Genomic DNA, 27,978 nt, shown 5'->3' with positions numbered 1-27,978 from the left:
GCAGAGGGCGTGGCCACCATGGCGCTGCTGGGCTGCCTGGGTGATCTGCAGCGGGCCCTTGAGGCGGTGAGTGGCCCTGTGGGCAGGCGGGGCAGGGGGTGGAGCAGGGGCGGGGCCAGTTTTTGGGCACTCGGTCTCTAAAAGGTTCGCCATCGCTGAGCTATGTCATCCTTCCAAGAAACCTCTGAAAAAAAGATGGGAAAGTCTCTAACTGGGGAAGAAGGGTGAGTTGGGGGTCTAGGAAGAAGGAATTCTCAGAAGGCAGATGTTTACTCAAGAAGTGCTAACGCAAAGGGGCAGGGGGAAGAACTCAAAAGCTTGACGGTCCTGTAGGCCTTGCCTCTTTTCTGCAGAGCAAATGGGTGACCCCTATCGACTGTTGGGAAGGCAAAGGCCAATGGGGGTACCAGTGTTGTTTGTGCTTTTAGGAAAGCAGAACCAGGCAAGGGCCGGAAGCAGCAGCTACAGGAAGGCACGCCCAGGGAACTCAAGGACCATCTTGAGTGGGTATGGTGGAAAAATAAGCTGGATCTGCCCTCCTCTGGCCTTTTCCTTCATCCGTTGTGCCTTGTCTTAGCTCGTCCCCCATAATTTGGAGGAAGGTAGGTCTCGCTGGGTGTTAAGAAAAGACTCCCAAGTGCAGCAAAAAGGGCAGGGTGGGGGATCTCCCTGTGTTAAGCCAATAGGGATCCAAGAAAAGTCCGTAGGAAGCTCAATGAGAGTTCAGTTTCCTACCTCACTCTTCACAGGGTGGGGTGTATTTGTGTGTGTAAAGATCCAGCATCTCCCACAGCTGCACTGTTCTCTAACGCCCTTGGCCCATTCATAACATCTGGCCTCCTGGCTGAAAATGGCTCAGTTCATCTGGCGGAGCCTTTCGGCTTCTGGGCACACGGTTCATTATTATCATTACTTTTAAGTGTTATTTTTTTAAAAAAAGAGTCTGTAAAAAAAAAAGTAGTAGTTCTCTGGCACCTCCTTGCCCTTGGCATTTTCTGACCATCTGCTGGTGCTTCTCTCCACCTCAGTGAGGAGCATCGGTTGGGACGGCAGTGGGTGCCGTCTGTTTTCTTTCTAGCCGTCTGTCCCTTGGACACCTCACAAATCTGTGACTTTGTTCTCCACTGCTGCGGCAATCTGCTGCAGGCGGTATCCCAGCTGCATTTTCTGTGCAATCGGGTCTTCCTCCAAGGCGGTGATGATCTGTGGGCAGAACCGGAGCTATTAACCAAGGATTGCCTTCACCATCAGGCCCAGATATTTGAGGGAATGCCTCTCTTGCCTGTGGAGACGTGTCTCATGGGACAGTTCATCTAAAAACCTTTCCAAATCTCGGGGGAGCTTTAACTGACCTCTTCTGGGTGTTTTCCTTGCCTGATACGGGGCCAGCATCTGCTAGCACTGGGGCCTTTTTGATGGTGATGTTCAAACTGTGGAATGCGCTCTTTTAGATCTGGAGAACTGGATTCCGCCCCCCCCCCGGGCTCAAAATGGATCTCCAGATTTCCTTTCTTTACTGACCCTTTCATAGGCCAAGGAGAAGTATGAAAACAGATGTCTGGGGCATAGAGTGAGAGGAACTTTATTGAATTCAGTTGGACAGAATGCAAGAAGCAGACTGCTTAAAAAGGACTTGCTTCCTTTTAGCCATCAATGCTCCAAGCTCTGGTGGAATATAATCTGAAGATATTGTTTTGCCACTAGAGCGCCCAAAGAGAGCCACAATCTTTTTTTTTGCACTCATTTGTCACCCCAATCAGAATAGGGAAGATGGGTGTGGGTCTCTACATCTGGCCCCCCCTCATCAAAAATAAACCCCCAAGTTGGAAAGAAAATACTCTCACCTGATCATAGTATTTGTTGATGTACTTGTAAAGTTCATGCAAAGCCACCAAGGAATTAAGTTCACCTGAGTAATTCTGTAAGTAAGAGACACCGACTATTTTTAGTTAATGAGAGCCAAAGTCTCCCCAAGCCATGTTCAAAGTACAGTAGATCAAGTTCCATGCTGGGCAGGCCAGGTGGCAAAAGAGTCACAGTCTCCCTTACACTGAGGCAGATGAATTGCCTCCTCTTCTCCATTTCATGCCTGTCTCATCATATCTTCTCTGAGGCTTTTAGCTGGAGATGCCAAGGAACGAACAAGGACGACACGACCGGAGTTATGGCTGCAGCCTGTGGATTATCTGAACTAATCCTAGTTTTCTTTGTAATGTCTTTTCCCAAGCTGCTATAGGGCAACCACAGTCTACATCCAGGAGAGGGGAGCTAGGAAGTGCAATTTAATTCTGTCCTACAGGTAGCCCTCGACTTATGGCCGCTCAAAGTTATGATGGTGGTAAAAAAAAAATAGACTTACAATCTGTGCCTGAAGTTATAGCCATTGCAGCACAAAAATTCAGGTGCTCAGCAGCCTGGCCTCACTTACAATCTTCTGACAATTAGAACAACTAACCAGTAGAACAACCTGCCTCCAGAAGCTGTGAATGTTCCAACACTGGAAGTCTTTAAGAAGAGAATGGACAGCCATTTGTCTGAAATGGTATAATATTTCAGACAAATGGCTGTCCAGTCTCTTCTTAAAGACTTCCAGTGTTGGAGCATTCACCGCTTCTGGAGGCAGGTTGTTCCACTGGTTAATTGTTCTAACTGTCAGGAAGTTTCTCCTTAGTTCTAGGTTGCTTCTCTCCTTGATTAGTTTCCACCCATTGCTTCTTTTTCCTGCCTTCAGGTGCTTTGGGGGATAGCTTGACTCTCTCTTCTTTGTGGCAACCCCTGAGATATTGGAAGCTTGCTATCATGTCCCCCATCGTCCTTCTCTTCATTAAACTAGACATACCCAATTCCAGTAACCGTTCCTTATATGTTTTAGCCTTCAGTCCTCTGACAGGCCTGATGGGGCCTGGCCTGAAGAGACATCTGACACTTGCTTCACTAACATGGGGAGGAAATCTAAGGAACTGCCTAAAATGACTAAAGAGCCTCAGCAAGTCCATAAAGAAGAGAGGTTCTTTGCACTACCTTGCGATACCTTCACCAGCAGCAGCAGCAGTAGCAGCCATTCAGGCCATTAGAAATCTCTGACCAGATGGAGAAATGGCTGGCAACCAAAATGGCTGCCAGACAGTGGTTTCTTATGATTTTATCAGCCAATTCCCTGAAGCTTCATTTTGAGAAACTGAAGCTCCTGAATGATCTTCAACGAGAGCCCCAGCTACAAGGCATTGTCGTATAGGTAGTCTTCAAGTTACAACGGTGATGGTGGGTGCTGACTGACTTGATTTTACAACCCTTTTTTGCAGCGGTTGAAAAAAATGAATCCCGTGTCATTAAGCAAATGTAGCGGTGGTCAAGAGGACCAACGGTTCTCAAAACAGGTATAGTTTTGCCAAAAACTGGAAGTAAGTTTTAGGCAAAAATGTGATGAAATGCAGTAATGTAACTGTGGGGTGCTGCAAACGATGACAAATGTGGCTGTGTTGCCAAGCGCCTGAAGTGTGCTCATGTGACCTTGGCGGAGATCGACCGTCGGGACATCAGAACGAAGTTTCATTTAGTCTATGAGTGAATTTTAGAGTATTATTATGATATTATTATTATTATTTTTAGTAGTATTGTTTAACTATTTGGGGATTGTATTGTTTAATAATTAGGATATTAATTTGTTTATGTTCTCATTATTATTATGTTCACTTTTAATTTGTTTATACTTATGTTAAAGGGGAGTTAAAGTGCATTATGGACTTGGTTATTTATATAGTTGGCTAATGTTAGATTATGATTAACATATTTGTAAGCCTATATTCAGCTCTGGGAAGTGGGGGAAGGAGAGGGTTTTTTTGGGGGGTGGGTTGATATTGTAATTTTTATAAAACTTTTTAATAAAAAATAAAAAAAAGAACTGGGTTGTAACTCCCTTTCTTCCAGGTGAGTCATAACTTCGAACAGTCGCTAAGCAACTGATCATAAGTCAAGGACTATCTGTAATCAAATCACAAAAAGAAGGGACGCCGATGCTGTGTCGAAGAATGGCACAAAGAGAAGGGAGCAGCTGGGGGGCTCTCCTCACCCGTGATAGCTCCGCCAAGGCAGAATTCATCTCCTGATCACTAGCCGAGATGGTTTGGCGAATATCTGCGTAGTACCTGCAGAAGAGAAATAATTTCCCCCCCTTATTGTTACATCCAGCTTATCCTCCGCCTGTTCTCCTTCTCTGGATACATCTGGCCTCCCTCTGAATCTTCCTTCCTTACCTTTCCACCATCTGCTTATAGCGTGGAATGTCTCGCGCGTAGAGCAACTTGTTAATTGGGGAATCCTGGAAAGGCCACCCCAAAAAAAAAAAAAAAAGAGCAAGACATTAATTTCATGGCCCAAAAAGTTTTACGCCTAATGAAAACAATTAACACTCTCTCTCAAGGGGAGTGAGGAGGAAAGGAAGACAAAGCTGTAACCGGAGGGATCGGCGGAATACTTCCATTTCTTATTCTGAATCTTCCTCTGGAAAAATGGGTGGGGTGCTCCTTAGCATTGTTGGCATCACTAGTGTCAGCTAAGAGATGTCCATGAAAATACAGCAACCACAGGTGACAAGTTACACCAGGGGTCTTCAAACTTGATCTTTTTATGACTTATGGACTTCAACTCCCAGAATTCCTCAGCCAGAGTGCCTGGCTGAGGAATTCTGGAAGTTGAAGTCCATAAGTCATAAAAGGGTCAGGTTTGAAGGCCCCTGAGTTACACAAATGCTCATAAAATAGCATCTTCCCTTTAAGAAAAGGCTGCGGCTTTTATACCAGGAGGAGACAATATACCCGCAAGAGAAGGTGCTATTGAATTCTTTTTATTGTTAGCTCCTTGAGATCTTGCCAGAATATAGAGCAAAATATGGAACCAGCCTATCTGGGAGGGAAAACCTGGATACCCCACCACACACCTCTTACACCAGCAAGTAACCACTTGGGGGTTACGGCTTCCGGATTCTCTTCACATTCATTCTAAGCTGCATTCTTTCAGGCTTACCCGGCCCAGTTTGTGGTCAGCGAGGGTGCAGGAGTCCATGAAGGTCTGAGCGATGACCAAGAGCACAGCGTCCACATTATCTGACGTTTGCACATCAAACACAAACTGGGGGTTCTTGATGATGTTGATCCAGAACCTTAAGGGCAGACTGCAGGAAGAAAAAAAACCCTCAGTCAATAGCACTCGGCAGGATGGCTAACAGGTAGAGGCTGGCAGATGACATGTTCACGACAACATCATGATACAAATGATGTCAGTTATGTACGTGTCGTCCTCGACTTATAACTGGCCATTTAGCAACTGTTTGAAGTCGCAACAGACCTACATGGGGGGGGTACTTATGACAGGGATTTATAGTTCTGATGTCCAGCCCCCCCGTGGTCCGTCAAAATTTCAAACACTTGGCAACCAGGCTGCAGTATCCTGTGGCCACATGGCCATGTTTTATGACAATTTTGCCAAAAACCTCTGTTTTGAGGGGAAAAGTGCCCAATAATGAACTATTGGTTTGCTTAACAACTGCTATGTTTGCTTAACAACCACAGAGGCCTTTTTACAACTGCACAATATGTAAAGTTGTCACAAAAAAATATAAAACTGGGTCGGTCATGTGACTGACCCATTTTACAATTATCATACTTAACTGTACTTGTGTAGTGTCATGACATCATTATGCAACTGTGCCATTTGTGCAATGATGTCATGAAGCTCAGGCCATCATACTGATGTTTGCAGCTGTCTACAAATGAAATTCCCTGGGAGCATGAGTCAGCCAGTGAATTAAGTCTCAGTTACACTATAATTGTACGTGCAAAACATGCCAGTTTCATGATGTGAAGTATTTCTCTAGTGCAATTTACAGGCTATTTAACAAAGCCTATAAAACATGAAACAGTGAGATTTACCCTATTTTCCCCCAATTGCAGTGCCTACAAAATTTCTAATTGTTCTGTCTTACAGATAAACCTCCTCCCACTGGTGCCATATTCACCATCACATCTAGGTTTGTCCATACTTTTCTGAGTGTTATATACCCGAACTGTAAAATAGGATTATTAATAATCCAGATATGATATTGGACTGGACATCAGCAGAGTTTTACGAGGTTATGATCTTCTATGGGGAAATGAAGAGCAAACCAATAAATAGCACAATCAAGACATTAAGCTTTTGAGAAGCGGCTTCCAGTAGTTTTGGTTGTCTACCTGTTTGTTTTCCAGATATGGATGGTTTCTGGATCTGTGATCCCATGATTCAGTGCTTGCTCATCTAGCAGGTCAAAAAAGTATTTCACAGCCAGAGGGACAGGGCGATTGGTACTGAGGATCACTTGGAACAAATCATCTACAAATTTCTGTAGCGTCCCCTACAAGCAAATATAGCACAAATCGGACCAAGTTATGGCACAGTTCTCTTTGGGGCCAACAAACACAAGAGCAATGAAGACCCTGAAGGAAAGCTTAGGATAAATTTACAGCACAGAACCAGCCAATAGATGTTATAGACTCTCCCATTATGGGAAAGAAGATCTCACCACGTAGTTCTGATCTAAGGAAAACTGGCTAAGAAAATCACAAATTCTGCGGGCCGGAATCCAGGGGTCTTCAAAGGTGGCAATTTTAAGACTTGTGGATTTCAACTTCCAGAATTCCTCAGCCAGACATGCTGGCTGGGGAATTAATTCTGGGCATTGAAGTCCACACGATTGCCAAGTTTGGAGACCCCTGTGATAAATCAAGAAGAGAAGAAAAAAATAGCTGGCCACTTCCTGTATGATTTTTTTTTTTTTACAGGATCTCTGAAGCCAAATTATCTGTTGTTGTTTGTCTTAATCTCCACTAATAAAGAAATCTTTCTATCACAGAGTTGGAAAGCAAAAATGTGCATCTATCTTAAATACTTTTTCCTACAGAGCCCTTAGAACAGTGGTTCTCAACCTTTCTAATGCCGCGACCCCATAATACAGTTCCCCATGTTGTGGTGACCCCCAACCAGTTATACATCACCGGGTGCCAGGGGTGTGGCCAAAGAAAAGGGGGAACAAAATGGCGGACAGCCTTGTTTGGTGACCCCCGTGAAATGGTCATTCGACCCCAAATGGGGTCCCGACCCACAGGTTGAGAACCACTGCCTTAGAAGTATATTGTGTTGGGGAGCTTCTCAGCTCTCCTAACATTATTACTACACCATGTATCAAAGAATCCCAGAGGGCAGTTATGCCCAATGTGTTGAAATGCTTCCTTTTACCTGTTCCATTTGCCCTCCAATTAAATTCCCAGTAAACAACAGTGTGGATGAGATCAAGTCAAGGAAAGTAGACCGGCATTGTAATACTGTGCATACTTATTGAGAAGAAAGTCTTATTCTTTCCACAGGGCTTCCTCCGAAGATTGCATCCATGGACATAAAGCCTGAAAGAATTGTTGGGAATAAATAAGAGCAGAACTAACAACTGGATCTCTTCTTACCTTCATGGAAAGGAGGCGCGTTAGGTAGATCTCTGGAATCGCTTTGGCTCTCTCCCGTTCCCGCAGGCTCCCTCGCCGATGTTTAGGCAGCTCAGGTTCCTCGGTCGGTTTCACCAGGTGCCAAAGCTTTATGCCACCCTCATCCGCATCCTCCAGCATTGGGGTTTCTAAAACACAAACCAGCATAAGGCCACTCTGGATGATTGGCAGTAGATCAGGGATTCTCAACCTTGGCAACTTTAAGACTTGTGGACTTCAACTCCCAGAATTCCTCAGCCAGCAAAGCTGGCTGAGGAATTCTGGGAGTTGAAGTCCACAAGTCTTAAAGTTGCCAAGGTTGAGAACCCCTGCAAGTAGATCATCAGATGGCAGCTGCTCAGTTTCTCAATTGAACAATTTTTTCTTTCTTTCTTCTTAAATTAACTTGCTACTCCAAACTGGTTTGGTAATTAACTTTCAGTCCATTTTGTTCCTTTGTCCATTCAGTCCACCCAAGCTGCTTTTCCCCCAATAACCAAATAAGAACTGGAGGGGTCACTCACTCTCTCCAGGGATGTAATCCTGATTCTCCCTGGGAAGGTGCTTGGTCATACGAGGGACCAGTGCAACCGTGGCTCCATCAGGCACCTGAGGAGGCACAAAAATTTTGGGTTAAACCGCTTTCGGGACTCAACATCATGCTGCATTGCTTTTCAGCAAAAAATATTTGGAAGTTGGCGTTTGAGATTAGACACTTAACACCCTCTTATCTCTTTGTGTGTGCTAATGTGATATAACCTATATGACATAATATGGCTTTTGATATAATTAAAGTAGAATCTACCCAGTTCAGCAGTATCCATAATTTAAAACGATTGGAGATTGACAGGACAGGCTTTAACTCCAAAATACTTAGGGTCAAGATTTCCTTATGAAGAATTTATTTTTAAAATTAACCTTTTTGATTTGATCACAGCATTTGTTGTTAATGGCAGCTAGTTATTTATTTATGCATATATCCTGCTTTTCCACTGTCAAAGCAGTACTCAGAGTGCCTTTTCACATGCATATACTTTATTGCAGGGGGTCTTCAAACTTGGCCCTTTTATGACTTGTGGACTTCAACTCCCAGAATTCCTCAGCCAGGCATGCTGAGGAAAATGATGGCAGGCAGAAATCAAGATAGATACATCTGCAGGAACTAAAGCCCATTGGCTACATTTCAGAATGGTGGATCAAAGTTTAGCATAAGAACAATTTTTCACAAGAAGCTGTCTCCTTTTAAAAAAATTATTAAGTAGCAGATGAGGAACAAGATTTCAGCCTGATCACCTCAAAAGCTTGTTCTAGTCAGGGGAAATCATATTTGGGATCAATGGAAAATTGGTCTGATAGTAAGATAATTGTAAGTACAGATAGTCCTTGACGTATAATCGCAAACTGGAACAGAGTGTCTGTTGTTAAGCAAGGTGGTTGTTTTGAATCACGGCCAATTTTGCAAGCTTTTTTTTTTTTGTGCCGAAGTTGTTAAGTGAATCACTGTTAAGTAAACCATGGGGTTGTTAAACGAATCAGGCTTTCCCCACTGACTTGCTGGAAGCTATCTGGGAAAGTTGCAAATGGCAAATATTTATAGAAATAATACAGACCGGAAATAAAAGAAAACAATTTTAAGAAAATTTAAAAATCACATGATCCCACAATGCTGCAACTGCTGAAAATACATATTGGTTACTAAGCGCCCCAATTTTGATCATGTGACCATGGGGGCACTGGGATGGTGGTAAAGTATGAGGATCAGCCATTAAGTCGCTTTTTTCAGCACCGCCGTAATTTTGAACAGTTAGTAAATGGAAGACTAACAAAAGGTATAGATTTCCCTGTCCGGTCGTGTCTGACTTAACAGGGCAGTGCTCATGTCCATTTCCTAGCTGAGGGAGCCAGCGATGTCTGAAGATTCTTCCATGGTCATGGCAATATATATGCCAAGGCACACAAAATGCTATTACCTTCCCATTGATGTGGTACCTATTTATCTACTTGCATGTCCATGCTTTTGAGCTGCTAGGTGGGCAGGAGCTGAGGCAAGTAACAGGAGCTCACTGTTGTGATTCCTCGTCAGGCAGTGGACCCATAGCTGAGTCTGGGGAATCAGAGGAGGAGGAGGAGGGGCCTGGAGTGACATCAGAGTCAGAAGAAGGCTCTGATGAGTTCCAAGATTTACAGTCTGACGAGGAGCCTGGCCCCTCTACTCGCGCTCAGGCTGAGACACAGCTGTGCTGGGAGGCTGAGTCAGACTGTGAGGACTCACAGCTGGAAGACATCATGGATGCTTGCAAACGCCGACAGGCAATGAGAGTTGGACAGAGGAAGGCAATGGGGCGGCTCCAAAGGCAAAGGAGAAGGCATTAGGAAGCCACGCCTTAGGCTGCATAATAAAAGGGAAGGTGTGGGAGGTGCTGGTGGCTGAAGGCAACCATTTGGAAGAGATCAGGTTTCATTGAATTGTGTTTTGTTTGCATTTGCCTTTGGACAATTTCCGTTTGGAAGAAATCAAGTTTCACTGAATTTGTGTTTTGTTTGCCTTTGCCTTTGGACATTTTTAAGGTCTGTAAATAATAATAACACAGTTCCAACCTCCTTGTGAGTTTAACAACCACTCACGTAGGCTGGGACAGAACACTCACCCCGTCATGCGGTGATTGGGTCTCAAACTGCTAACCTTCCAGTCAACAAGCCCAGCATCTTAATTGCTAGGCCCCCTGTAGTCTAACTCTAAGGGAGAGTATTTTCATGGACTTCTGAGGCAGAGAAGACCAAAAGACTCCTTGCCTTAACCCTCTTACCTTTTGGAAGGTTCCAGGAGCAGAAGGATACTTACTGAGAAAAGGCCAAAAGCTGGTCTTATCCCGAGTTAAGCTAACCGCCGCAGAAAGGGCCATAAAAGTAAGAGGGCTTCCCTCACCTTATAGTGTTGCAGTGTGTTGAGCCTCTTCCAGCTGCCCTGGACGATTGAAGTCACATCCTCATCAGAGAGGATGAGATGCCCAGCCAGCCCAGACCGCCATTCTGTTGTCAACACATACAAGACAAAAAGCAACTTGTGTGGGAGCAGCACATTTGTTCATCCAGCATACCATTGGCTACAGTTAAGTCAAGTGATCCTTCCCTCAGAGCCTTCCTATTGGCTCATTTGGATTGCTTCGGAAACGGATGGGATACTGCTGTGCAGTTTCCTAGCAGCCTGGACAGTGCTGCCATGGGACACTGGCCAGTGACCTCCCACTTTGGGGGGGGGGGTCTTACTCAAGGTGGCCCTTCCAGCAGTCTTTGACTCACCCAAGTCAAGCGAGTCTGGGTCAGGTCGATGGCAATAAGGTGTCCCTTTGTAGAGCTGGTCCAGGATCTTCTCTTTCACTTGGGTGATTGTGTCGCAATCCAGACCCTTCACCAACACTCCCTGGCTGCCCTCTGTTCCTCCCCCTGTGTTCCCTGCTTGCGACAGCGCAGTTAATGTCTGCAAAAACAAGAAATCAAGACCAAATGATTCAGTATATTCCCCTTCTTCTTCTTCTTAGCTTCTGGCAACCACAGGAGTGCTGGTGGCTCCTTCTGTTGTCTTAGATTAGAACCGAACTAATTAATTAATTGGAGGTACACGTTGCTTCCCTTTTATCCTCATAGTCACTGATTTGGCTCATGGCTTATGCAACACTCCTCCCCCGTGACCCAGTTGGTATGTGCCAGCCATGCAAGCATGGAAATGATGTGATCAGCTATCAGAGAGCCAGTGAAAAGGAGGGTGGGAGGGTGGCTTCCCTCTCCACTCCCTGTCATGAATATGATTTGGCCAGAATGAAAATCACTGAAAAAATATCCAGTGGTACAAGCAGGATAGGTGACACTGCAGATGAATTTGGGGGGTGGGGAGAGACTTACACACTTTCTCTCACTTCTACTGCTTTTTCACTGTTCTCACACCTGGCAGCAGAAACTGAATGCTTAGAGCAGTGGTGGCGAAGCTATGGCACGCGTGCCAGAGGCAGCCTTCAGAGCCCTCTCTGTGGGCATGCGCGCTGTCGCCGCAGCCCCGCTTTCCCTCATGGCCCCCTCCTCACCAGCAGCCCCCCCTGGAGGAGAGTTGCCCCTGGGTGCGGCCCGCGTGGAGTAGCAAAACCAAGGACATGGCAGCCAGGCAGCGGGGACAAGACTCTGCCCTCGCACCCTGTCGCATGCAGATGATGCTGTGGGGTGCAGGTGGAGGCGGTGGCCACCATGGCGCTGCTGGGCTGCCTGGGCAATCTGCTGCGGTGGGCCGTGGAGGCGGTGGGTGGTCCTGCGGGCAGGCAAGGTAGGGCGCAGGACGGGGCGGTTTTGGGGCACTCGGTCTCTAAAAGGTTCGCCATCACTGGCTTTGAGAATATCTGATTTTGGGAGGCCACTAAAGAATTTTATCTCAGGAAAAGAGTTAGTTGACAAGAAAGCAGTTAAATTAATAGACTGATCTGTCTGAGGCTAAATTCAACACTCAGATGGTTGGGATGCTTGATCCAATTTTTCTGTTCGCCCTACCCCATCCCAACCTGACTAAAAGATGGATTAGAGAGGGAGATACCAATTGCCCAAAAGTTATTCAGTAAGTAATTATCGATTATACCCTGCCAACAAAAGTGCGTATAGTCCAGGCCATGGTTTTCCCAGTTGCAATGTATGGCTGTGAAAGTTGGACCACAAGAAAGGCTGAGCGCCAAAGAATTGAGGCCTTTGAACTATGGTGCTGGAGAAGACTCCTGCGAGTCCCTTGGACTGCAAGGCGTTCAAACCGGTCAGTCCTAGAAGAGATCAACCCCGACTGCTCTTTAGAAGGCCAGATCCTGAAGTTGAAACTCAAATACTTTGGCCACCTAATGAGAAGGAAGGACTCACTGGAAAAGGGCCTAATGCTGGGAAAGATTGAGGGCAATAGAAGAAGGGGACGACAGAGAATGAGATGGCTGGATGGAGTCACTGAAGCAGTAGGTGTGAACTTAAATGGACTCCAGAAGATGGTAGAGGACAGGAAGACCTGGAGGAACGTTGTCCATGGGGTCGCGACGGGTCGGACACGACTTCGCAATTAACAACAACAACAATTATCGATTAATGGGGAAATGAATTCTATCAAACTAGCTCCAAAGCAATATACAGGTAGCTCTCGATTTACGACCACAATTAAGCCCTAATTTTCTGTTGCTAAGCGAGACAGCTGTTAAATGAGTTTTACAACCTTTCTTGCCACGGTTATTAAGTGAATCGCCACAGTTGTTAAGTTAGTAACATGGCTGTAAAGTGAATCTGGCTTCCCCATTGACTTTGCTTGTTAGAAGTTTGCAAAAGGTGATCACATGACACTGGGCAAGTGTGAAAAAGGGTCATAAGTCAGTTTGTTTCAGTGCCACTGAAATTTTGAACAGTCACTAAACAAATGGTTGTAAGTCGAAGACTGCTTCTACCATGCTAGTTCTGTAGACAAACTGTTTTCTCCAATTAAACCTCAAAGATGGATGCATTGGGGAGAGAAGGCTCATTTTCAAAGAGAACCACTGTGTGCGGGTAAGATTCTGATACTTTCACTCTGCACAATCTTTCTAGAAAAGTAGGGATTTGGGAGTGCACTTTTAGCATGCTGGATTTCCTACCTAAGCAAGGGGTTGGATTAGATCATCATCATCATCATCATCATCATAATTATTGATCATCGCAATCAGCCAGATGTTCAGACTGGATTTGGCATTTTTTGTCTACTTATCGAGTCCTTACCAAAGACCTGGCATAGGCAGATGTGGATGTTTGATGGTATTACAGATATCGTTGCAGGATGGAAGCAGTTCCTAGTAAGGCCGCCTTTTGCAATTGACTAATGGTGAATTTGTCAGTGCCAATGATGTTCAAGTGGTACTCCAATTGTTTTGGGATTGCACCCAAGGCACCTATTACTATTGGTTCTACCCTTGCTTGCCTTTTCCATAATCGGTTTATATTATTATTATTATTATTATTATTATTATTATTATTATTATTATCATCATCATCATCATCATCATCATCATCATCATCACAATTTGCTAGACTCGCTGAGAATGGGTCTGGTAATTTGTAATTCAGTGTAAGTGCTGGAATCCAGTCCTTGTTTACATGTGCTATGGGAACTATGTCATCAGGAACTGTATTATATTCATCTCAGTTCAGCACGTGAACCCAGCCTTATTAAAGTAATCAAATATTACTTAAGCTGAAAAAAAGTGAAGCTGGATGCTCATGCTTTAATACAGTCTTCTCCAGTCTAGGTGTGTTATGGCTTCAGCTCCCAGGATTTGCACGGCAAATCCAATTATCGTACTTACTGTGCTTGTATAGTGTCACAACATCTTTATGCAATCAGGCCATTTGTGCAATGATGTTACTGCACATCCAATGTGCGAATTAAAGTTGAACATCCCACGGAGAGCAACAGGTTGGAGTAGCCCAGGCAAGAAGAGTCGCACCATTTGCCATCCCATATTATGTCTGCTTAGCCAAGGTGAAGACTTGGCTTGATCTACAGGCAGTCCTCAGCTTACGACCACAATTGAGCCCAAAATGTCGTTAAGTGATACAGTTGCTAAATGAATTTTGCCCCATTTTACGATCTTCCCTGCCCCAGTTGTTAAGCGAAACACCGCAGCTGACAAGTCAGTAACCCGGTTGTTAAGTGCCTGTGGCTTCCCCCACTGACTTGGCTTGTCAGAAGGTCGCAAAAGAGGATCACGTGATCCCAGGACGCATCCACCTTCATAAATACGAATCACTTGCTAGGCATCTGAATTTTGATCACATGAGTATGGGGAGGCTGAAAAGGTCGTAACTGAGAAAAACGGCCATAAGTCACTTTGTTCAGAGCTGTTGTTAACTTGGAGCAATCACTCAACGAATTGTTGTAAGTCGAGGACTGCCTGTACTGAGCTTGAAAAGGACCACTTGCTAAGAATGGGAAGATTCTTAGGAAGAGGATGGAGATGGGAAAGAAGCATCCCGGACTCTGAAGATGCTTGCTAGAAGCATGCAGCCAACTGTGTGGTCCAACATTGGTTCTAGCTGGGCGCTTCTTCCCGAGAGGTCCATGACCGGCCCTTACCAGTGTGCGATATTCTAGGTCTTCTCGGAGAAGTCGGTTGTCATTCAGGGTGTACTTGGCCTTCCCAGTTATCCAGTCAACAGGACCCTTGTCTACTTGGTGCTTGATACCCCGGAAGAGCATATAGAGGGGCTCCCCAACAGAGTCCTAATGAGAAACAGAGAAATCCCCATCATCTCTAGAGTTTCCACCTTGCATTTCTGACCTTTTAGCAGTCTATAACAGTGGTTCTCAACCTTTTTAATGCCGCGACCCCCAACTGGTCGTAAGTCGAGGACTACTCAACCGGTCGTAAGTCGAGGACTACTCAACTGGTGCAGCACCGTTTGCAGAATGGGACTTTTGGCGGGCTCAGCAGGGCAGAGACAGCCTGGACAATTCCTATTGGCTTTTGAAAGCCAATAGAATTAGACTCTATTCAAGAGAGTCTATTCTATTGGCTTTCAAAAGCCAATAGAATAAAAGGGAGTAGCACAGCTAAGGAAAAGGGGGAAAAAAATGGCAGACTGCGTTGTTTGGCGACCCCCGTGAAATGGTCGTTCGACCCCAAATGGGGTCCCGACCCACAGGCTGAGAACCCCTGGTCTATAAGAACTAGATCAGGGGGAGGACTGAAGCCTTTGGCCAGGTTCAGGGCCGAAGTTTAACTTTCATCCGGCAAACAAATCCAGTCTGATGTGCATCATTAGTAAACATGCAAACTTATTATAAAATGATGGCTCTTAGGAAAGGCATCACCTGGGTCTGAAACCCTGAAAGATTCATAAGGACATTCAACGTTCAATTCATAAGGTGAGCCAATCTGTTTCAGTCAGCAGCTGGCCTGCTTGCAGCAGTATTAAAAAAAAGTCTGGGCTCAGCCTAAGCACTAGTGTGCCAAAAACAGGCATGGTATAGATTCCTATTTCACAGGTCTGACCGCTCCCAGTATGTCATCATGTCGTTAATTTAAAAAAAAAACCCACTTGGCTAGAATGTCTTGTTCCTGATCCAAAGCCAACTCAGACTCTTATTCATCCACTTTAGCAATATTTAATGCACAAGAGGACACTGGAGTCTTGGATGTCTCACTAAGCCTTCTGTACCCCTCCATCAAGATGCTAACAGCTGAGAATTAAGGGGTCCTTGGCATTATCAGAGCAGAGGTTTATGCAGCTATCTAGCTGAGAAGTACATGTTATATAGGTTGACCTTCTAGGTCAGTAGTGGCGAACCTATGGCACGGGTGCCAGAGGCGGCACTCAGAGCCCTCTCTGTGGGCACGCGTGCCATCACCCCAGTCCTAGGCCTTCAGCTGGGTTTTATAAAACCTTTTCGCTTTAGGCCTCCACATGCAAAAAAAAAAAAAAAAAAAAAGATTCAATCAATCAGTCAATTTCAACTTCTCACGGGAAAAAAAAAGATCTTGCAAAGTTGGAATTGATTGATTGAACTTTTTAGTCCCACCTAGTCTGCTGTTACCACTGCAGCCACGCCCACCCAATGGGCCACACCCACCCAATGGGCCACACCCACCCGGCACCCGACGATGCATAAGTGGGTTTTGGGTTGCAGTTTGGGCACTCGGTCTCTAAAAGATTCGCCATGACTGTTCTAGGTATAATGGATGGATGCCTCACCCTGACAAACGCGTAGAGGCAGATGGACATCCAGTTGGTCAGCAGCTTCTCAACCACAGTTTCTGTCCTGAAAGAGACATTGAAGTTGTTTCAACCTTGACTCCACTGTACATTGTTCTTCAGCCCTAATAAACCTCCCAATTGGTTTAAAGAAAGCTAAAACAAGGGGCAATAAAAATCAAAACTTAACACTGAGAAGAGAGGTAAATTCAGTTCTCTTAAAAAAAAAATTCTTTGAACATCATGCAGAATATGCCTGCCTAAATCTCTTGTGAGAGGTGGACACTGTCAGCTTCTTATGGGAGGGATTCCATAACTGGAAAGCCTTTGCAGAAAAGACTCTTACCCCATTCTCGTATCAAGAGGTGATAGGCCATTGTTTCTTATTTAGAGGCCTATTGCGCTAGCTGGCAAATGCTGGGAATGGAGTATTATTTTCTTGGCCACAGCTAAGCTTTTTAGCAGGTCTCTGTTGGAAATAGAACACCGGACTAAATATTCCAGTTCTGATTTAGTTCTGATGGCCTTTCGTACAGCACGTGTTCAGACCAGGTTTATCCCTATGAGCCAGCAATCAAGAGAAGGTTATTCAATCTGAGAAAGAAGCAAAAGCTTCTTGCATCCAATATCCTGTTTCACAAAGGTATACTAGATGCCTACAAAAAGAAAAAAAATCTGCATATCAGGAACAAGGACAATAAAACTTCCCCATTGTATTGTCCCCCATCTTGAGTATCCCCCAACTATCATGAGCAGTAAGTAGCTTTGATGCATTTACTCTTCTCCTCAAATTTGTCTTAACTCCCCCAGGCTTTTTTTTTCTGACAGTGACCTCACCTTCTCAACATCAGCTTCGGGTTCTTGGCCACATATTGCTCCACCAGGTCATTCAAGAGGGTCTTGAGGATATCTGTGAAGTACTCAAGTTTCCCATGCAAGGCGACTGTGAGAAGTGATGCGACGTAAGCCCGGTCCCTTGGAGAAAATGTGCGCTGGATTTCCAAGGTGTGAATAAACTAGACAAAAGGGAAATGATCTAAGATGACACTGCAGTTAGGCAATTATTTCTTGGCTGGGGGGAGGGGGAGAGGGACAGGCATTTTAATTGATTGGTTGTGACTTCCATAAAAAGTTAAAGCAAGCAAACAACAACAACAATTCAGCAGGAACAAATAAAGCCAAAAATTCCATGGCTTATTATATGCCAATGAAAGAATACACGCAGACTGGGTAAGTTTGCATTTTCTAAAAATCATTTTCGTTATTTTGTATCCTGCTTCTGCTATTTTTACAGGCAGTCCTCAACTAATAACCATAATGGGGCCTGCCCATCATGGTCATAAGATATGACAGTTGTAAAGCAGGTTGCTCACATGGCTAACCCCATTTTATGACTACGGCATAAAATGTCATTAAGTGACCACCACGATCGTTAAGCAAATCAATGGTTAGCTATTGGGGGGGGGATTGCCAAAAATCAGAAGCAAATGTGGTGTAAAACATTGTCACTTGACTGTAGGTCGTTGCAGGTGGCCATAAATGTGGTCCAATTCTCAAGTGCGAATGGTCCTGTGACTATCTAGGCTGGGTCAACCCCTAGAAGTTAGAATATGGATCATAAGTACCATCCGAATAGGTCCATTGGGACTTCAGACAACTGGCTGTGAGTGAAGGATTACCTGTAATAGGCTTTTGCTATAAAACCCTAGGTTGCATTGAGTAACAGTCATATGTTCAGGAGATTCTTTTTTGAAAACGTTTTGTAATAACTGCTAATAAGCTTTCCAATATTTTTCTACCCTGGTGACTAGGAAATTGCTTTTATGCTTCATGTAGTGAACATCCACTGACTTTGCACAACACCATTTAACTTGGTTACTGGGCTACCCATTTTTTTGCCTTTGCACAATTAGTCTGAAAATTAAACGAACAGACGAGATTTGCACAACATGCCAAGGCAATAAAAAAACAAGCCAAGTTGAAACCAAATAAGTTTAGCATGTTATTTGAGTGCAATCTGTAGGCCTTAAGCAGACCTAGGCATTATGGAAACCTAGCCATAGCATAACAACAACAACAACAATAAAGTTGGAAGGGACCTTGGAGGTCATCTAGTCCAACCCCCTGCTCAGGCAGGAAACCCTATACCATTTCAGACAAATGGCTGTCCAGTCTCTTCTTAAAAACTTCCAGTGTTGGAGCATTCACAACTTCTGGAGGCGGGTTGTCCCACTGATTAATTGTTCCAACTGACAGGAAATTTCTCCTTAGTTCTAGGTTGCTTCTCTCCTTGATTAGTTTCCATCGGTTGCTTCTTGTCCTGCCCTCAGGTGCTTTGGAGAATAGCTTGACTCCCTCTTCTTTGGGGCAGCCCCTGAGATATTGGAACACTGCTATCATGTCCCCCCTCGTCCTTGTCTTCATTGAACTAGAGATACCCAATTCCAGCAACCGTTCCTTATACGCTTTAGCCTCCAGTCCCCTGATCATTTTTGTTGCTCTTCTCTGTACTCTTTCTAGAGTCTCAACATCTTTTTTACATTGTGGTGACCAAAACTGGATGCAGTATTCCAAGGCATTGTAAAGTGATATTAAAGTGGTATACTATTCCTTTTAGCCTATTCATTATGGCCTGGATCCTGCATGGTAGAACTGTGTTTTACGTGGTTAATTTGACTTGATTCTTTATTTAAAACATACCTTGGTGAGAAAGAGCTTGCTGTTGAGAAGATTAGAGAGCTGCACTAAGCCTTGTTCAACCGTCTGCCGCCGAGATTCAGGCACATCGAGGTCCCTTTGCAGGGGTGACTCCCGGTGGCCCGGGAAAAAGATGCGTTCTGCATAGGATTTGTAATCCAAGAAAGGAATCCCAGTGCCAACCAAGTCACTGGTGAGATCCATCATTTCAGTCATGAGGTCTAGAAACAGAGGAAGCACACAAGTCATACGGAAGTGAGCTGAGAAGAGAGGGGTCTCATAAACGTAGAAAACTAAAAATGCTTCCGCCTTACATCAGGAACTGAGCGAACGTGTCTTCTTTATCTGTGAGCGTGCACTCAGGGCATTTAAACCAGAATGGAATAACTCGCTGTAGCCAACTCGCTGCGGCCATTTCACCATAGCCATCTTGCCGTGGCCATTTCACCACAGCTATCTTGCCATGGCCATTTCACTACGGCCATCTTGTGGCCATTTTACCACAGCCATCTTGCCGCAGCCATTTCATCACGGCCATCTTGCCACGGCCATTTCACTATGGCCATCTTGTGGCCATTTTACCACAGCCATCTTGCAGTGGCCATTTCACCACAGCCATCTTGCCACGGCCATTTCACTACGGCCATCTTGTGGCCATTTTATCACAGCCATCTTGCCGTGGCCATTTCACCACAGCTGTCTTGCCACGGCCATTTCACCACGGCCTTCTTGCCGCAGCCATTTCACCACGGCCATCTTGCCATGGCCATTTCACCAAAGCCATATTGCTGTGGCCATTTCACCATGGCCGTCTTGCCACATCCAAGTCACCAGGGGACAACTCGCCTTGGGGTAATTCCATGTGGGAATAATTCAATACGCTAAATATTATCTGCCATTCTTTCTTTGCTGTTATTTTCATTGACAAAAATGGAAATAAGGTAGAAGAAGTAGTGGTGGATAACATTGCATTGAGTTATCCCATGTGAATTGTCCTGCAGTGAGTTGGCTACAATAAGCTGGCCACGGCAAGATGGCTGTGGCGAGATGACCATGACGGGTTGGCCGTGGCAAGACAGCGGTGGCAAGTTGGTTTTTGGCGAGCTGGTTACAGCAAGTTGTTCTAGTCCCCATTTAAACAACATATTAAAGACCAGGAGATCCAACAGGACTTATATGCTGTACTTAAGAATGCTTTCTTGAGACCCTCTTCATAAACCAGCAAAATACCTATATTATGTAATTGTTTCTAAATTTCAAAGGGCACGAACTCTACCATGTTGTAATGTTCTCCCACAGCAGTTCTGGAGACCCGATATGAAAACGTCCCATATGAGCTGAGTGTGCCGTTATGGACAAGGGGCCACTAAAGCCACCGCTCATATGCTGTTGTACTGTTCTCTCTATAACAGAGGCCCCCATCCTTTTGGGCACCAGGAACTGGTTCCCTGGAGAGAGATTTTTTCCGTGGACAGGAAGGTGCACGGTTTTGTATGCTGCCTGCATCTTGCATATGGGACTTTGCTTATTTGTGCCGACCGGTTGCTGACATGCCATGACCCCGTACTGGTCCATGGACCGGGGGCTGGGGACCCCTGTTCTATAAGGATTCTTGGTCTCATGACTCCTTACCTGGTAAAATATCCTGGAAATTCTGATCTCTTTTATGTACAGCTGTCACTATCAGATCCGTACGAGATAATTTCTTTGAATGTAGTTAAATTCTATTATGGTGCCTATAAATTGAGGCAGAGTTTGGCCACTCATTGGTGATCTCACCACTGACTGTAGTGCAATATTAAGTCCTGTTTTGTTCTGCTCTATTTTTTATTTTATTTTCATGTTTTAATTTTTAACTCTGATCTGTGACTGTAAGAAAGGATTGAATCGGAAGGAGAGGGAAGTGTGCTTTCTTTTACCTGTAAATTCTTTTTTGCACCGATCCCGAACACTTGTTTCCAGATTTTCGAGCTGGATTTGAACTTTTTTGTAATCTCTCAGGGCTTGTTTGCTCTTCCGCCTATCATGAAAAAAAGAAAATAAAACCATACTGGTCCTTTTCTTCCCAAATGTTATGCAGGCTCCCCCTTCATTGGAGAATATATAGGAAGTCCTCGACTTACAATAGTTCGTTTAGTGACTGTTCAAAGTTACAATGGCACTGAAACAAGGGATTTACGACCATTTTTCACACTTATGACCATTGCAGCATCTCCACGGTCACGTCACAAGCAAAGTCAGTGGGAATTCACTTAACAACCGTGTTACTACTTTAACAGCTGCAGTGATTCACTGAACAACTGTGGCAAGAAAGGTTGTAAAATGGGGCAAAACTCATTAACAAATGTCTCACTTAGCAACAAAAATTGTGGGCTCAATTGTGGTCATAAGCTGAGGACTACCTGTACTCTCACATTTTTCTCTCTTTATTTCTGTGCTGGAGAATTGGGCTATTCCTTTCAATTACACGGACAAAATAATTGTTGGATTAAGCGGAGTAAAAAAATGCACGATGTAATCCTCAGAAATTGCACTACTGGATCATTTGAGAGATGTTGGCGGAGTGTGTAATTTGTATTACAATTTGAATCTGGAGAGCAGGAGCAAGGGAAAAGGAGAAAGTTTTTGTTTTAAAAAGGAATTCGTTGAAGGGGAATTTGCAGAAAATGTAGAGCGTTGAACACCAAACCTCAGCTGGAGTGATAAAAGTTCAGACAGTGGAAGTAAAATTTATTTTGGCAAGTCTCTGTGGGGCAAGGTGCACAGACTGAGATCCAGGATAAGTGCATAAATGATGGGAGAGGATTAGCTGTTTCCCTGAACTATCTGCAAACTAGCCAAATCAGTAAAAGTTTGCAAGCGCAAACTGGCTAAAAATGCTAGAGTTTGGATATTCCAGGGGTAGGCAACCTTGGTTCTTTTATGACTCGTGGAGTTCCAGAATTCCTGAGGGGAAAGGGAGGGGGAAAGGGAGAAAGGGAGAAAGGGAGAGGTTTCCAAGCTGAGCCACGCTGGCTCAGGAATTCTGGGAGTTGAAGTCCACGAGTCATAAAAGAACCAAGGATGCCTACCCCTGGGATATTCCTATCTTGCTAAAAGAAATTAATTAGGCATGTGGGCAGCATGCATGTGACTTATATATTATACAGATGTAAACGATGATATTGAATCATTGGAATATTTATTCATCTTCTTCTGTGCTGTCTCCTTAAACTGGCAGCAAGCTGAACAAGATCATTTATTTATTTTATTTATTTATTAATCAAATTTACACGGCCGCCCATCTCACGGAAAGTCATTTCCCCTCACTAGTTACTAAATCCATTTTAAATGGCAGGACCAGGATCTGTTGCATATAAAGGAGATGGTCTTCCACATGTTTCCTTCTCACTCAGATATGGGGATGGCAAAGACAGTGGGTGTATCTGTTGCTGCTGCTTCTCTAGGTCGGTACCAGACATGTGGAATAGGATCCTACTTGGGGAAACGGGCAGGCCCCGAGTCTAATCTTATTTCTGCTAGGAAATCCACTTTGCCACCTCCTTCTCACCTGTAGATGAAGACGATGATGAGTACAATCAAAGCCACGAAAGAGGTCCCCACTCCCAAGCCAATCTGGGCCTCCAGGGGGAAAGTGAGCTGACTCTCTGTGTCATATTGCACACGACCGAGCCAGAAGTTCTTGTTCCCCATTTGAACCTGCAAGAGGACAAACGTGTCAATACGCCAGCCTGGGAAATACGCATTTCATTGCATTGGACAAACGTAACATTTCTGTCAGGTCCAAAAGCCAAGAATGGCACATGGCAAGTCTTCCAAGCTGAGTTCTTTTCATGCCTATAGACAGAATCTTGCCAGACTGAGCATTCTACTGATCTGCATCTACAGTATGTGAACTATTGGGGAGGGGCTGTCTTCACCCTCTTTCTCTCACACATAATATCTGGGCTGAGTTACTCCTCTGGAACGCACCCCCTCCCTCCTGGGAAATCTACCTCCTCACGAAATCCCATCACAATTTCTCAAGCATCACAACTAACCATCTGTCCTATTTTTGCTCCTTTCAATTCACAACATCTTATGATTTATGACATCTTGTGATTTATTTATGCCGGGAGAAATATCAACAACCTAAGATATGCAGATGATACCACTCTAATGGCAGAAAGTGAAGAGGAACTAAAGAGCTTCTTGATGCGGGTGAAGAAGGAGAGTGCAAAAGTTGGCTTGAAACTCAACATTAAGAAATCCAAGATCATGGCATCCGGCCCTCTCAATTCCTGGCAAATAGATGGGGAAGAAATGGAAGTAATGACAGATTTTATTTTCCTGGGCTCCAAGATCACCGCAGATGGCGACTGCCATGGTGTTCCCAGTTGCAATGTATGACTGTGAAAATTGGACCATAAGAAAGGCTGAGCGCAAAAGAATTAAGCCTTTGAACTATGGTGCTGGAGAAGACTCCTGCGAGTTCTTTGGACTGCAAGGCATTCAAACTGGTCAGTATTAGAAGAAATCAACCCCGACTGCTCTTTAGAAGGCCAGATCCTGAAGTTGAAACTCAAATACTTTGGCCACCTAATGAGAAGAAAGGACTCACTGGAGAAGAGCCTGATGCTGGGAAAGATTGAGGGCAATAGAAGAAGGGACGACAGAGAATGAGGTGGCTGGATGGAATCACTGAAGCAGTAGGCATGAGCTTAAAGGGACTCCAGAAGATGATAGAGGACAGGAAGACCTGGAGGAATATTGTCCATGGGGTCGCAATGGGTTGGACACGACTTCGCAACTAACAACAACAACATGATTTATGATGAATGTGTTGTATCTTATGATTTATGATGAATGTATTTTATGTTGATCATAACTTATCACTATTGCTTGTATGTACACTGAGATCTTATTGACCACACTTGGCCAATAAAGAATTCTATTTTGGCATTATTTTCCGAATTTTCATTTTATTGACAAGAATTTGAGCGGCTTTATCCAATAGACCAGGTGTGCTTAACCCACAGCCCATGGGCTGCATGCAACCCTGGACAGTTAGCAATGCAGCCCCACAAGATCGTAAACTTTTAATATTCTTATGTGATTTTTAGCAATATTTATACACATGAACTATATTATATACTTTCTATGCGGCCCAAGACAATTCCTCCTCACTAAATGCAGCCCAGGGAAGCCAAAAGGCTGGACCCATGCAATATACCCTCAAAGCTGCTGATGGAGAAGGGAGAAACCACTGACCAAAAATTTTCATTTCTTTTTTTTCCTCCCTCCCTCTGGAACAGATTACATTGTGATTTTAAAAGCAAAACGCCAAGTTCCTAAATCAAGTTTCCCGTTCTGGATTGAATTTAATTCTCAATATCCCTAGGCTACTTCTTACCGTAAATTCTGGCAGTGAATCAGTGCCTTCCCGCTTAGCCCGGTGTTGAGGGGCTGGTTGTTCAGTGGGAGGCTCACAATACAGGTGGTTCTTCGTGAGGGTCTTGACTGAGCAGACCCCGACTCCAATCATGGCTTTTACTTCATCTTTAGAAATGGCCAGATCCAGATTTTCTCCCTGGGGGGAACAGAGATAAGGACACTCTTGTGAAAAGGTACTCCACACCATGTCGATGGAGATTCTCAATTATCCAAGTCATGGTTGTCCCAGAGATACTTTTTCAAAAGGCAACTGGACTTTGTTTTTCCTTGAAAACATTTCAGTTCTCATCCGAGAAGCTTCTTCGGTTCTGACTGAATGGTGGAGACGGAAGGATTTAAAGAACTGAAGAAGTTTCTTGGATGAGAAGCGAAACAACTTCAAGGAAAAAAGACAAGTTGCCTTTGGAAAAAGCACCTTTGGTTACTCTACACTGGGGGTCCCCAACAGCTCATCAACTCCTTCATGGAGTTTCAGATGGTTTGCTGACCTCCAAACATTTATTATATGAAATAATTTAACAAATGCTACTTTACTTAATAGTACTGTGAATAATACTAATAACTGTTGTGAGTCTGTGCCAGTCAGGGGACCCAGCAGCTGAGTCTGAGGAATCAGAGGAGGAGGAGAAGGGGCCTGGAGAGCCATCAGAGTCGGAGGAAGGCTCTGATGAGCTCCAGGACTTACAATCTGATGAAGAGCCTGGCCCCTCCAATCGTGCTCAGGCTGAGACTCAGCTGCGCAGAGAAGCTGAGTCAGACTCTGAGGACTCACAGCTGGAAGACATCATAGACGCTCGCAAACGCAGAAAGGCAACAAGAGCAGGACAGAGGGGGGCAATGGGGTGACTCCAAGGGAGGAGGAGAAGGCATTGAGAAGCCACGCCTTGGGGCTGCATAATAAAAAGAGAAGGTGTGGGCGGTGCTGGTTGCTGAAGGCAACCATTTGCAAAGGACTCAAGATTCATGGAATCATGTTTTGTTTGTCTTGCTTGTGAACAATTCTCCGTTTGAATCGTGTTTTGTTTGCCTTGGACAGTTCTCCATTTGCATCGTGTTTTGTTTGCCTTTGCTTTTGGAACATTTTGCAGGTCTGTACCTAATTAATAAAAGGGGGTTTGTTTTCCCTGCATTTCCAACCTACTTGTTAAAAGAGGGGTTTGTCCTTGTGAGTTAACAGGGACTCACATAGGCTGGGAAAGAACAATAACAAGAACATTGACCCCTTGCATTATTTCATCACTACAGTATTGTCTACTTTGAGGAACCCTGGTCTGTTCATTTCCAGTTTGCAAATAAATAAGCAATTAAAAAGAAAAATAAAATAACCACTAGCTTGCTAGGGGCAGGCAAGTTCCAGTTACATTTGTGTGCTGAGGGCAGAGGAGAGATTGAGGATCTGGGGTGTCTGTGAATTCCAATTATTATCAAACATGTTCTGTTCCATCATAGCTTATTACATTTTATAACCAGATTTGAACTCCATACAAAATACACTCTAATTCAAACCTGCTTGTTCTATGATTATTTTTTCTGACAGTTAAAACTTTTCCTGCATTAATCTTTCTTTCTCATGTTCACACATTTCTCAAAGACTTGCTAAGAGCAAAAAAAAAAAAAAAAATTGGTTTATGCATCCCCTGCCCGGTGCAGAATCCCACTTCATTTCCCAAATGTTATTCACGGTCATCCTTGTATCCATTAAACCAGACTTCTGTCAAACATTCCCAGGCTACATCAGCAAACCAAGCTCCATGCAGTGTTAGCATTTGTTCTTCCCACTTTTCCACTTGAATAAAGCTGTGTTTTTCAAAGTTGGCAATTTTAAGGTAAATGGCCTTCAATTTCCAGAATTCTCCAGCCAGCAAGTTTGAAAAACACAGGTATAAAGGAACAATAGTGGCATTCCTCCAGGCATCAGGCACAGATGCACCCCTCATGCACATATTACATAAGTTTCTAACTCCCCATAAACGAACCACATCCATATTTTAATCACATCCATACTTCAATTCTTCTCTGGTTAATTCATCAGGTTTATGCAAGTAGAAGAGGTCAATGGTATCTTGGATTATTATCCCTACGGGTTATACAGAGCATCCTAGCCTGAGGCAGACGATTTGTAAAGCAGAAGGAATAATATTCTTCCTGCTTTATTAAAGCTCATCAGTGTTCAGTAAGATGCATTAGCTAAGGCCAGGCATAGCCCTATTCCAGCCACCATCAGCCATAGAAATTAATAGCTGATTTTGAATTAACTAATGTCAGTCTGACATTTCTCTCTCAGGCTTGTAGCTGTGGGAAAAAAATGAGTGGGACAGAAGACTAGCTATATCACCATGTGTGCCTAGTACAGTGATGGCGAACCTTTTAGAGACTGAGTGCCCAAACTGCAATCCAAAACCCACTTATGCATCATCGGGTGCCGGGTGGGTGTGGCCCATTGGGTGGGTGTGGCCCATTGGGTGGGCGTGGCTGCAGTGGTAATGGCAGATGGGGTGGGACTAAGAAGTTCAATCAATCAATTCCAACTTTGCAAGATCTTTTTTTTTCCCCACGAGAAGTTGAAATTGACTGATTGATTGAACCTTTTTTTTTTTTTGCACACGACAGCGGAGGCTTAAAGCGAAAAGGTTTTATAAAACCCAGCTGAAGGCCTAGGACTAGGGCAACGGTGTGCGTGCCCAGAGAGAGATCTCTGAGTATCGCCTCTGGCACCCCTGCCATAGGTTTGCCACCACTGGCCTAGTAGAAATGTGCAATGTAAATTAATGAATGGATCAAATGAATATATAAATGCATGTACAGCTGATAAATAATTATTTATACATAAATAATACCTTAAAAACTTGTATATACTTTAAAATAATTTGTTGTGCACCATCCAGACTCCTTCTCTAAGGGGCGGTTCAGAAATGAGTAAAATTAATAAAATACAGTACCCCGAGAATCTCAGCTGCAATTTTTTGAAACAAAACCAAGGGAATGATGCAGGATAATCGCAGCCAATAGCCAAAGAAGAGACGCTGCCTCCACTTATGGAGAACAAGTTCTTCTGTTTACCTCTACAGAGATGATGCTTCCAGGTTTGTGACGGTAGGGTTTGGTGATATCGTCCGTATTGAGGGGCTTCAGGAAGGGGTCAACTTCGTAAGAAAAGCCAGTGGGTTGGAAGGCATTGAAGTCAAAGCTGAGATTATCCAGGACAAACTCCAGTCTTACTTGAATGGAGTGGGACAATGGCTTAATTGCTGGTGTCTTGCAAAGTATGAGGTTGGAGGAGTTGACTTGACATGGCTCTTCAAACTAGGATCAGAGATGAAGGGGAAATGAATGAGTACAATTAATTCTCCACTCTTCCAAAGCTACTGTTTTCCAGAAATTTCTATTTCCAAGAAATTCCTAAAGTGGCTCTCCTCCATGCCCTTTTCCAAGGCCCATTCCCAGACCCAAGTCTCCAAGCACACTAGGTAAGAACAGAGCTTAGAATTTTGGACTGAAAGCTGTAAGACACCCGTGAACCAGGGAAATTTTGAGTGTATATTTTGCTTTTCAGTCCAATTTATTTTATAGAGACCCTGGGGGAAAAATTGGGATGGGGGGTTTGGGA

General features: G+C 44.2%; 1 protein-coding gene across 1 annotated transcript; it reads right to left on the bottom strand.

The window, feature by feature from the left end:
* Positions 1-44: 44 nt before the first annotated feature.
* LOC120313335 (plexin-B1-like) lies at positions 45-27,685 on the bottom strand. Its single transcript, XM_039355136.1, has 18 exons — positions 27,432-27,685; positions 24,331-24,507; positions 22,489-22,637; positions 20,858-20,958; positions 18,942-19,159; positions 17,079-17,257; positions 16,242-16,308; positions 14,623-14,769; positions 10,809-10,986; positions 10,435-10,538; positions 8,033-8,117; positions 7,491-7,657; positions 6,228-6,388; positions 5,023-5,170; positions 4,254-4,318; positions 4,070-4,145; positions 1,845-1,919; positions 45-1,203 (listed from the first exon to the last, which is right to left on the bottom strand). Exons 2-18 carry the CDS (start codon positions 24,460-24,462, stop codon positions 1,099-1,101), a joined length of 2,157 nt encoding a protein of 718 aa, XP_039211070.1. The 5' UTR covers positions 24,463-24,507; positions 27,432-27,685; the 3' UTR covers positions 45-1,098.
* Positions 27,686-27,978: the final 293 nt, after the last annotated feature.

This window comes from Crotalus tigris, unplaced genomic scaffold, assembly GCF_016545835.1.
Source record: "Crotalus tigris isolate CLP2741 ecotype Arizona unplaced genomic scaffold, ASM1654583v1 scf7180000018612.917631, whole genome shotgun sequence".
Classification (NCBI taxonomy): domain Eukaryota; kingdom Metazoa; phylum Chordata; class Lepidosauria; order Squamata; family Viperidae; genus Crotalus; species Crotalus tigris.
The sequence above is the reverse complement of the archived record's forward strand: the minus strand, read 5'-3'. Positions and strand labels throughout refer to the sequence as shown.